The following is a 12,171-nucleotide window of genomic DNA, read 5'->3' as shown; positions in this document are numbered from 1 at the left end:
CTATAGTTTTAAAATATTACGAAATATGGTTAAATATTTATTTTGAAACATATGAATATATTAAAAATTCAATAATAATTATTAAATTAGTAATCCTGTTTCACAGTATTATGTTATTAATTTGTTAGTTATGTTATGGCGATAACTTGCATAACTAATTTCTATCTATACAATAACTGAAATGCCACCGAACTAACTAACTTGCATAATGCATAATTAAAACTAACCAAGTGGCTCGCACGGATCAAAACATATCTGTATTCTCCGTCTCTAATAAACGTTTGGTACTAATATGTGATTTATTTCTCCTCCACGTATGTACTTTTCTCTCCCTCTCTCTCTATAGATAAAAAAAACACCCCGCTAGTGCCACGTCACGCCTCTTTCTTTTCTTTTCTTCCCTTTTTCTTTCTTCCATCTTTCTCTCTTCTCTGTTCTTCAACTTCAATATTTCCCTCCAATTTTCCATCTCTTCCACACATACATGGCAGTTAAACTACGCCACACCAATTTTCCGTCGTTAAGGTAATAATCAACTTCACCTCTCTTTCCGTTTCTGTTCCGATTAACGATTTCAACTGTATATAGTTTACAAATCAATGCAACTGTTTAAGCCCTAACATGGAGTAATGTTCTTGAAAGAATAGAATTCACGTTTTTCTTTCTCTTCGAGTTTACCTAATTCATTCTGTTTCGGATTGCGTTTTTCTTTCAACAGTTCGTCGAATTCTTGGTTTTCCAAAGATCGACGCAATGCAGACGCAAAGGCGTTGAACTTGCATTGTCAGATGATAAATAAGGGTAGAAGTTCGAAAAAGAGATGCTTCTTGCATCATGCTTTGTTTTGGAATAGTGAAAATGTTTTAGTTGGTTATAGAAAATATTCTTTGACATCGTGTAGACCTAGAAGGAAGGTAAAGAGTTTGTTGTTTGCGTCTTCTGATGATGGCGTGACTGTTAATGAGGATTCTCAAGATAGTAGCAGTAGTAATGCTACTGACCTTGAGAAAATAAGGGTGAAATTGAATAGGCCGTTGGTGAATGATGAGGATTTCTGTGACGGGCTTTTGCAATCTTTATATGATGCTGCTAGGGTTTTTGAGTTGGAAATTAAAGAGCAGAACTCGCTCTCAAGATTACCTTGGTTTTCGACTAATTGGTTTGGTGTAGATCGAATTGCGTGGGAGAAAACACTGTCGTATCAGGTAATTTCAGTACTGATAATTATTGCTTGAGATATATTGTGTGAATTGTATTCAATTACCTTTTATGTTTGCCTTATTATTGACACTCAAGTTTTGACTACGGCTTTGGGATCTAGGATGATTTGGTTTTGCATTCTACTATACAATATTTCCTTTTCTAGATTTATATTGATGGCGTGAAATTGTATCATGCTGATGTTTCTTCTGTTGCAAACTTGTCATTGCTATTAGGACTGACACTGTCATTTCCCAGCTTTCCCATTCATAGTATTTCAATTTGACTCACTATTTCCACATTTTTCAATGATTAAGTTTATGCAAAACTGAGAATCAGGTTGCATTAATTCTCCCAGGCTGCGGTGTACTCCTTATTGCAAGCTGCAAGTGAAGTATCATCCCAAAGTGATGGGAGAGACAAAAATGTCAATGTGTTTGTCCAAAGGAGGTAGTATGTTGCTTTGTGTTTTGGTTGGGTTTTTTTTGTATCATTTTCTTTCAGATTGCTCTTAGCAAAAAATGTAACCCTTTTATCAGGAGGATTTAGAAACACAAAACTTGTCATTAATTGTGCAACATACTTCTGCCTTTCATTGAATTATATCTTATCATGTGAAGAACATTTTTGTAGGCCATTTCACTAATGTTATGATAAGCTGAAGTTATTTATATTACATTTTACATCTTTGACATGTTCCCTCATGAAAGAACCTCTTGGGTTTGAATCATGGGCAGCACATAGGCCTGCCTGTCTTGTTCAACTTCAACTTTTGATCAAAATATTGAGTAAGGATTGAAATTGAACTTATACCACTTGGCTGTAAAGGGGTTGATATGATGCAATGGACCAACTTTGCCAAAAGCTAAAATTGGTTGATGAAAGAACAATTTTTTTACATCTCTAGCAGTATATTTGAAATTTTATTTTTTAATACTCCCTCCATTTCAAATTATTTGTCCCATATGGTTTTTCACTCGAATTAAGAAAATCAATAAATAACTTCACCAAGGGATCAATTTTACGATACTGTCCTTAACTAGTAGACTATCAGCCATTGTTATAAATGTATAGTGAAATGTAGTAGCTTGGAAGTGATGCAGATAGTACTTATTTGGGGGCAAAGTTGGGATAAAAGAGTTATTACATTGAAACAATTAAATGGCAGTGATTATTTTTTTTGTTTATTTATCTACAACGACAAGTAATTTAAAATGGAGAGTATTATGATTAGATAGATTGAGAGAAAGTGAAAGAAAATATTTGAGAGGGAGAGAGAAAGTAAGAACTCTAACTGAATCAGAAAATGACTGAATGAGCAATTGAGTTATTTAATACTGTACACTGATATTTAAAGAGGATCACAATGAGAGAGATTTAGAATGTTCTACGCATATTCTGTTATAATAACATAACAGAATGTCGGACTCAGCTACCAAACTAACTGTCATTATAGTTCTATAACTAACCTGACAGCTAAGCAAGCTATAGACTACTAGTAATACATACACATTGTAGTAAAGGGAATGGATAGTAATACTAGTGATACTCTGATACCTTATAAGTTGAATGGTTTTATATGAAGTGTCAGCTATTATGTGGTAAACTCTGAAGTCTGAACTATATACTCGTTTGTTTTGCAATTGAAGTATGGTATTTATTGAAGCTACGAGAACCATCTCGTTTGAGTTTATGGTCTTATGTTTAAAGTAGATACTTGTGATGTACTTTACATAAGGAAATTATATGTTAAATCGATGAGAACTATTTCTGACTTACTCGTGCACAAAATGATTGCATACATGAAAACTTGCTTGACTGCCTGTTGATCTTTGGCATACTTATATCCTTGACAGGCTTTATGGTTGTTTTGTTCGTTAATTCTTTGTTATTTCTTTCTACGTACTCTCCTTTGTTCCTTTAGTTTTGATATTTTATTCTACTCCCTATTTTGGGCTTTAACTTATTAAATGGTTTATTGATCCAGTTTACTCCAGCTTTCAGCTCCGTTGGAGAGTTTAATTAAAGAAAAGTTATCAGCCAAACAGCCCAAAGCATATGACTGGTTTTGGTCCAAGCAAGTTCCAGCTGTAGTGGCTTCCTTTATTAATAAGATTGAAGGGTATGCATGCTTTATTAATAAGTTCCAGCAATTGCTTTGAATTTCATTTTAAAATTGGTTTATTTTTAAATATTTGCTTTCATTAGTTCATGTTTCTTCATGTTCCATCCTTCACATATATATTTTTAAAGGTAAATGCAAAATTAATCTTTAATAGATTTTCCAGGTCCGGAAAAGATATATGTGGGGGCTTAAGCAGTGCAAGTGATGTATCACTTCTTATGCTTGCACTAACAAGCATTGCTGTAATCATAAAAGTTGGTCCGGCAAAACTTTCTTGTTCACAATTCTTTTCCACGAGCACGGAGATAACTGGTAGTTTGATGGACTTGCTGGTTGATTTAATTCCTATAAGCCAAGCCTATAGTTCTGTCAGGGATGCTGGTCTGTGCAGAGAATTTCTTGTTCATTTTGGTCCTCGAGCTGCAGCATGCGGAGGTAAAGTTGAGCAAGGTTCACTAGAGGTTGTTTTCTGGGTAAATATTGCTCAAAGGCAGCTTCAAAAAGCTATTAATAAGGAGAGAATATGGTCAAGACTGACAACATCTGAAAGTATAGAGGTTAGTTCTGGTAAAATTTTGAAGTCAACTTGTTTTGACCTTCTCAAGAGAGGATATTATGGAATCTAGATAAACCATATTCAGTTGAAATGATTACACTTATTTCTTTAACCTACTGTTGTGCTTAAAATGCATCATTCTAATATTTGACTGATGTGAATCTGAAACTGTTTTTAAGTTTTTTTTAACATCTAGAAATAGTTCCTCAAAATATGTGAAAAAGTATAAAAAAATATCGAACTTAAATTTCTATTCAAAAAAGTGACGGGCCAAGATTACATTATATTAAGAAAGTACAAGAAAAAGTACTTAGTATAAATAAAACAAAGTAAAATAAAATGAATTGAGAAATGAGTTGCATTGAGTATGATAGATGTAGTACTCTTTTTCCGTTCATGTATCTATTTTGTTATAAGTAAAGCTTCTATTTATAGATTGCATAATGCAGGTTTTGGAGAAAGATTTAGCAATATTTGGGTTCTTTATTGCTTTAGGAAGAAGTACGCGGTCCTTTCTTTTATCAAATGGTTTCAATACTCTAGATGAACAAGTTGAAGATTTTTTAAGGTACAGTTTCTGTTATATGATATTCCTTTCTTCTAAATCAGTTTTGATTTTAATGATTTCTTTTGTGTACTTGTTGATCCATATAGCCTTTTGTTATAGGCATCTCATTGTAGGAAGTGTTGTATATTATCCTGAGCTCTCATCTATAAGTTCATATCAATTATACGCGGAGGTTAGTATGTATGGTCATTCCATCTGACAGATGTGCTCCATTATTCAGTTACGTGGACTGATAAAATCCCATTGACTTTGCAGGTAGTTTGTGAAGAGTTGGATTGGCTTCCTTTTTATCCTGGGAACATCAACACTGCAAAACAACTTCACATGCATAAAAGTAAACATGAAGGTCCTCCAAATGCTGAAGCAGTGCCCCAAGCACTAGATATTTGCTCTCATTGGATGCAGAGCTTTATAAAATACAGTACATGGCTAGAGAGCCCTTCTAATGTGAAGGCGGCTAGATATTTGTCAATAGAGTAACTACTAACTACACCAATGCTCAATTATTGTTTGATAAATACCAGTTTCTAATTTAAATTCTTACAAGTATTACCTTCTTTTATGTTAGGTACAAGAAGTTGTTGGAGTGCATGGAAGTTAGGATGCTAAAGTAAGCTATCAGGGAAAACACTGCATATATATGCTGTTTTTTTTACACTCTTATTGTTACAATTTACAGGCACTCATCATTAAAAACCTGAGTCTTAAAACTCATAAACTATGTATGTTTTTAAGAAAAAATGAATAGAAAGAAATCATGAGATAAAATATTGAAACTGGTGCTAGAACAGTTGACTGAGATTGGTGTAGTAACTATTTCTTAATTAGCATATGCATTTGTCATAGTCATACAATATGAAACTTGAAGTTGTTCAAATTAAGTTTGGGTAGATTGTCCGTTGTGAGTGATTGTGTGTTTTTGGCTTTTTGCATAACTGGTTTCAAATGCAATAAATGTGGGAATTTGCTTTGGAATAGACATTTCATTGCCTATGAAATTTACTAGATTACTAGATTTAATGATACACATGTTTTGTGAGGGGTAAATTGTTTCCCGAAAATCACTTAATAAAAAAAGTTGCACGTGGTCACTCTTCAAATGAACCTAGAATAAAGACCCTGCTGACTTGTTCCATTTCCAATTAATAATTTTTTCCACATTTAGCATGTTATTTAGTGCAGTGAGCTTAATCTTATTACTTATGTGTCAAAAGTGTTATCATATTGTGTATGCATGCCTTTGAGTCTCACATCTTAACAGTATACTCTTGCATCTTGGCCAGATCATAGAAAACCCTTTAGGAAATAAACTTAGAGGTTGTTCCAAATGGTGTGCATTTTATCTCCAACACAATCATTATATGGCTGCTATATAAGCAACCTGTTATTAAGAACTAGTCTTGCATGCAGCCCTGATGATCTGATTTTCTAGGAAGTAAACTTGCTAGCTTAGATGTTTCCAAACTATTTGTATCAATGTTTCAACAACTTTGTGGAGATAATTATACTCTTGTCTTAATACTATTTGCTGAATTTTCAGGCGGAGTATTGAAACATACCCGATTTTAGTATAAATATTTGCTTATTCCAAAAACTGTTTTTCTTAAATGTATGGAGTACTTAGGTTCGTGAAATGTGATGCAGAGATAAGACATTGGAGGTCTGTGCCAACGAAGCACTTGAGAGATCTGCAGTTCATTCAAATGCAATTGTGTCAGATTCTTTTGATGAGGTTTAGTTCTCATTTTTGAAATTTGAATTCCAGCTAAATGATACAAGTTTGTCAAATTAGTAATCTCCTAGAGTATAGAAAGTATATACGCTTGATTTCTTTTGTCCTTTTTGTTTCAGTTTTTGAATATACTAAGTGCCAACATTATTTTAATATTCTTACTTCATACTCCATTGGATGAACCTTGAACCTTTTGTTTTTGACATATCTTCAGCTAGGTCCTAATGCTATGGATTATCTCCGGCCTTTACTTTTCAGGTTTTACAAAATGTAGAAGAAGTTGTGCTAAGACTGGAGAGTTTGCTTCAAGAGTTGTATGCATCAAGTGCTACTTCTAGAAAAGAGCATTTGAAATCAGCCTATGCAGTTCTGGAAAAAATACGGAAGCTCAAGAAAGAAGCTGAATTCATGGAGGCATCTTTCAGAGCAAAAGCAGATTCACTAACAGAAGTATGGCTTTATTTCCTCCGCCTCCTTTATCAGTCAGTTCCTTGGATAAGACCATTATAGTTAAATGTTGTGATTACTTTGACTTTCACAACCGCCCATATCTGACATTTCAATGGCTTTTGCTTAATTTCCCTGAATTGGTTTTAAAAGTTTATTTAATATGCCACTTAAGGTGTCCTGGCAATTTTCTTTTTCAAAATAATGAAGTGTTACTACTATGAGTTATCCCAGTAGTCACATATTTGCCTTTTGAGAATCTTTGTATTTTGTTATCGATGGCATTTTTTGTTATATTCATTCAGGAAGTTGATGTTGGTCAGTCCCACAATCCAGTTGGTGCAAAGCAAGAGTATTTTAAAGCAAAGAGAAGAAAGAGTGCTAATGCGGATGGAAGCAAAAAGTATGAAACATGATTGCTTGCTATTACTTTTTATTCGGTATTTCTTTTCTGAAAAATCATGATTGCTTGATATTTATTATTATTATTATTATTATTATTATTATTATTATTATAATAATAATAATAATAATAATAATAATAATTATTATTATTATTATTATTATAGTTATTATTATTGTTATTTATGTTCATATAAAATATGTGTTCTTTTCAGATACATCGGCAAATCTCAGGGGTTCAGAAACGACTTTAAACAGGTTCAGATACATAGGCATATTCTTTACCATAATTTCATGATTCTGATTTGCGGTTAGTAATAGTAGGGCAATAGCTGGCTGTCTATTTGTTCTTTGATATTTCTTTTCATTGTCTGCTGTTTAATAGCAGCTCCAGAATTATTGAATAGTGCATGGAAAACTGAACATTTGGTTGCTGACACAAAAATAAATTATATTTGGTATTTTCTGTAAGTTTCAGTGTTAACTACGTAGTTGTTTAAAATAAATGTCTGGCTGTTTGAATAAGCAATTTTTTTGTGAAGAGGTTCTGTTAAGAGTGAAATTAATTACCAAAAATACCTTTCTGGTATGTTGGTTAAACTACCCGAAAGATATATATATTTTAAAATTTAACTTTGATGGTATTCCTCTGCATTTTTTAAACTTGACTTGTCCTACTAACTCCCTATAATTGATTACCTTGTTATAATCTATTTGTTACACTGGAATTTTGTTTTTGATTGAGCATTGAATATTTCCTTTACAGAAGTTGGGGCTTATGGATGATGGTGCTCGACATAGTGATGATGCTAGAGTTGTTCAGATGGTCCAAATTCAGAAGGAAGGAGATATAATACAAAAGTCTCTTAGCAAGCTAAAGGAAACAGGAACAGTATGGCTTAGTCTTAAAACTTTTCTGTCATGGAAACATTATGTATTTCTAAAAAGTCAATGATAATATTGGCAATGCCCTCCTTATCCTTAACCATAGTTGTTTCTTGTTTCTTGTCTCTAACATCTGAGTTCTGATGCCGCTACTCAACAAACAGGATATTTGGCAAGGAACTCGACTTCTAGCTATTGACGCCGCCGCCGCCATGGGTTTAGTTAAAAGAACCATGATGGGAGATGAATTGACTGAGAAAGAGAAGAAAGCACTCAAGAGAACCTTGACTGACATGGCTTCGGTTATTCCAATTGGATTTCTAATGCTTCTTCCGGTAAGTTCTGCATGTTTTAACGATTTAAGTTGGGCTTAATATGTTTCTGTTTCAAATGCTTATATTTGGTAGATTCTTACAGGTTACTGCTGTTGGTCTAGTGTGATGTTCTAAATAGCCATATTAATTTTCTACAGGTTACTGCTGTTGGACATGCAGCCATGTTGGCGGCTATTAAGAAATATGTACCAGCTCTGGTATGTACATTCTGATTTGTCTGCTTTTATGTTAGATCTCCTATCTATAAATTAATTCTCCGATCATGAATATGTAGGAATATGATGTATCTTCTTTTTGGCAGATACCATCGACTTATGCACCAGAAAGGTTGGATATCTTGAGGCAGCTTGAGAAAATGAAGCAAATGACACCCAGTGATATGGGCTCAGACGAGGAAGTAAAAGAAATTAATTGAACATATAAAGAACGCATGCAGATTTTTGTGTAGCATAGCTAGAAAGTTATCATTCTTTGTGGGGTAGTATAGAACTGAGGTTTAGCCTTCTTTATCAATCCCAAATTTCTTGAAACAGATTTTGGCATAAAGAAATTCATTCCCACATGTCTGGCATTCCCGATGAGCACCAACCGGATACAATTTTGCAGGGCCCAATAATTAGAAGTGTGGCCATCTTTCCTTTATACTCACAGATATGTGATGCTCAAAAACTGGAAATTTCGAGCTTCCATATTGTATCTGTTAGATAATCAATCATAGATGCATATAGTTGGGCTATTATTTGGTTAGGTTTCAAGTTGTTACACTCTGTACAGAGTAATTTTCTGTATCAATGATTACACATGTGTATGCTTTTCCTGTATTCCACGGCCATTGTTCATTTATTTAAAACCTAACTGAACTTAGTGTTGACACAATTTGATGTTTAGGTCATCTCACAATAAGGAAAACCGTTTGTGAAATGAGGCAAGAATAAAAAAACAGACAGAATTGTGTATGCTTGCAGTGAAGTAACAAGAGAACATGATTAACGAGTGGTACTGTTCAGAGTAATATTGTCATATATAATTTCGAATAAAGAGGTTCGGAAAATATAATCAATCAAATCCTTACAATTTTAGGAGAGATATGGAAAATAAAAGAAAATAATAAGAAAAGGAAGTAATATATTATATTTCAACGCATTTTTTTCATGTTGATGCATAAATATTAATCATGTATTAATCATGTCTAATTTGTTAATCAAAATTAAAATGTTGTTCATGCCAGATTTTTGGTTATTGGTTAAACATGTCTAATTTGTTAATCAAAATTAAGATGTTGTTCATGCCAGATTTTTGGTTAAAATATCATATGTCAATTGATTGGAGGGAACAGATGATAAGTAGAAAAATATTAGAATCTATCTTCTCTTTAATAAAATGACGAAAAATCTCAATATATTTTGTTTGTTTGTGACAATATAACTTCAATGAGAGTTCTATCTCTACATATACCTTCACAAATTTCTTGAGTTACCGCTATAAGCCCAACTTCAACACCGTTAATATTGTGACACTTTTATCATTAGTCTTGAAAAATAGTTGTTGTTTTTCAAGAAATTTTTTCATAATGTAAATGTCAAAACAAGTTCTAGCTCTTCTCTCATTATCTATCCCTCCATAAATAAAACAAACTTAATAATTACAAATATTTACATAATTATCACAACTAATTACAAATACTTTGATTTAAGTTTTAATTAAATACAATTAGTAACTTCTAAAGTTATACATATATAACAGAAAACTAATAATATTATATTTTCTTATTGACATCCCCTTAAATTGATGTGGTTGGTCAAGCAACATCAATTTGCTAACAAGAAATTGATGTTGAGGACGAGGAAATGCCTTAAAGGATATATCGACAAGTTGAAGTTGTAAGGTGACATGCATAAGAGATATAATGTGCTTCTCAAAGGCTTGTAGGATAGAATGACAATCCATCTTGATATGCTTAGTCCGTTCAAGAAAAACTGGATTCACAACAATTTGAATAACATTAGTATTCTCAACATAGAGAGGTGTTGATGTTTGCTGAGAGAAACCTAGCTTAGCTAGAAGACCACGAAGCCAAATAATTGTCGAACATGTTGTTGAAATAGTTCGATATTTAGATTCAGTGGAGAACTTAGAGACTCGTGCTTGTGTTTTTTTTACTTTTTCAAGAAATTAATGCATAACTAAGAAACATGCACCAATCGGTGACAGATCATCGAATATCAGGATAATCTTCCCAACCAACGCCATTATTTCCAACCAAAGGAAAGAAGAGGCCACGATGAGAGCTACATTTCAAGTAACGAATGATGCGAGGAACATCAGCCAAATGAAGGTGTCGAGGAGTGTGCATAAATTAATTGGCCGGTTGGACTGCAAACAAGATGTCAAGGCGAGTAATTGTTATATAATTAAGACTCCCCACTAGTTAACGATACAAAAGTGGATCGGGCAAAAGATCACCCTTATCACAATGATATTTGACGTTAACCTCAAAAGGAGTATCCACCGGGGCAGCAGATTGAAGACCCACCAAGGAGATCAGATATGTAGTATACTTGTGCTAATGAAGAAAAATACCATTGGAATCAGAATAAACCTCAAAACCCAAGAAATAATGTTGACAACCAGAATCTTTTATCTGAAACAAGGCTTCAAGTTGTTGTTTAAGTTGTTTTTATGGCCACTTGATCAAAACCAGTAATGACCACGTGATCGGAAAAATAGCAAGTGTACTATTTTTACCGATGTAGTAATAAGGAGTTTTATTTCCAAGTATCGATCTCAAGGATTGCGTAGGAAATACTTCTTTTAATTTGATTCTATCAGAACAAAAAGATAATGGTTTGGTTGTTTTGGAATTTATAATAGTAAACACAAAAATAGTAAAAATAATTGATTAAGATAAAAGATGCTAGGGTGAGTGGTTGAGTTAACCGATTATGAATTCAGTCCCGATTTCCTTACTACATATGAAACATTCAATCACCTAACCTCAGAATGTTCTTACTTAAGTCCTTAAGGAAGAAACTATTAAACTACCAATTCTTACTCAAATGTCCATTCAATTAATCATTGGTTTTAATCATACAAAATATCAAGGTTTACGGTGATTTACGAAAGTTACTAGTCCTAGATGATGCATTCATAAACCCAATTGTGTGAAAACCCTACCAATCACAATCCTGTTATTGGAAGTCATAGATCAATTTGTATTTGTCCGATACAAAAGCATAATAACATCACACAATTGAATTGAAATACGTAACATAGTAATCAAGAAATCATTGGTTCAAATTCATAGCATGCGATAACATCAGGACCACCCCCCTAGCATCAGGGGGTTTAGCCTCTCATAGTACTTAAAGAACTCATAAAGTAAAGATCAGACATTACAAAGAATTAGGAGAGTTTGATCTTCAATGGTTGATACCCTTGAATCTCGCCGTCTTCAAATCCGTCGTATTCACGATCTTCTCCAATGCAATGCTTTCGTTCGTCTGTCAAAAGGTGTCCTCTTCTTTCTCTTCCAAGCCTTCTTATAGCTTCAGATGACTCTCTTCCAAGCTAAAGGTCCAAACTACCATTAATGAGCAGAATCGGTTCACACAGCAAAAATTAGGTTTTCCAAGCTGCGTCCAATCAACACGGTCGTGTGGTGGCACATGGGTGGCCGTGTTGTTCTTCATCATTAATTATTTTCAGCATAAGTTACAGTGGCAACAACACGGGCCGTGTCCCTACACACGGGTGCCCGTGTTAATGCACTGTTTTAATCAACACGGCCGTGTGGTGGCACACGGATGCCCGTGTCGATCTCTGTTTTTCTGCTCCCTCTCTGCTCTGCTTGATCAACAACACGGGCAGTGTTGTGGCACACGGGTGCCCGTGTTGACCTACTGTTTTTTCATATTTTTGTCC

At 33.8% G+C, this 12,171-nt stretch overlaps 1 protein-coding gene across 3 annotated transcripts; it reads left to right on the top strand.

Annotated features, from left to right (window-relative positions):
• The first annotated feature begins 283 nt into the window (after window positions 1-283).
• LOC127125609 (uncharacterized) lies at window positions 284-9,071 on the top strand. 3 transcript variants are annotated; one of them, XM_051054386.1, is made up of 17 exons: window positions 292-525; window positions 719-1,205; window positions 1,559-1,650; window positions 3,188-3,322; window positions 3,480-3,882; window positions 4,331-4,449; window positions 4,549-4,621; window positions 4,705-4,925; window positions 5,018-5,059; window positions 6,094-6,181; window positions 6,440-6,631; window positions 6,934-7,031; window positions 7,246-7,288; window positions 7,797-7,922; window positions 8,080-8,250; window positions 8,388-8,447; window positions 8,552-9,071. In XM_051054386.1, exons 1-17 carry the CDS (start codon window positions 485-487, stop codon window positions 8,663-8,665), a joined length of 2,505 nt encoding a protein of 834 aa, XP_050910343.1. In that variant the 5' UTR covers window positions 292-484; the 3' UTR covers window positions 8,666-9,071. The 3 variants fall into 3 exon arrangements, 2 of the variants coding, with proteins under 2 accessions (XP_050910343.1, XP_050910344.1); XM_051054387.1 differs by having other exon boundaries at window positions 295-525; window positions 3,489-3,882; XR_007804766.1 differs by lacking the exons at window positions 8,080-8,250; window positions 8,388-8,447; window positions 8,552-9,071 and having other exon boundaries at window positions 284-525; window positions 6,934-7,068; window positions 7,797-7,870.
• Window positions 9,072-12,171: the final 3,100 nt, after the last annotated feature.

The sequence above is a fragment of the Lathyrus oleraceus genome, chromosome 3 (assembly GCF_024323335.1).
Source record: "Lathyrus oleraceus cultivar Zhongwan6 chromosome 3, CAAS_Psat_ZW6_1.0, whole genome shotgun sequence".
NCBI lineage: Eukaryota > Viridiplantae > Streptophyta > Magnoliopsida > Fabales > Fabaceae > Lathyrus > Lathyrus oleraceus.
The sequence above is the reverse complement of the archived record's forward strand: the minus strand, read 5'-3'. Positions and strand labels throughout refer to the sequence as shown.

What these genes read in the sequence shown, in the direction of transcription:
- LOC127125609 (XM_051054386.1), top strand. Translation starts at nt 485, where the DNA reads ATGGCAGTTAAACTACGCCACACCAATTTTCCGTCGTTAAG. An exon ending in GCTAGATATTTGTCAATAGA is followed by an intron (nt 4,926 to 5,017) that starts GTAACTACTAAC and finishes CTTTTATGTTAG; the next exon opens with GTACAAGAAGTTGTTGGAGT. An exon ending in ATGGAAGTTAGGATGCTAAA is followed by an intron (nt 5,060 to 6,093) that starts GTAAGCTATCAG and finishes AATGTGATGCAG; the next exon opens with AGATAAGACATTGGAGGTCT.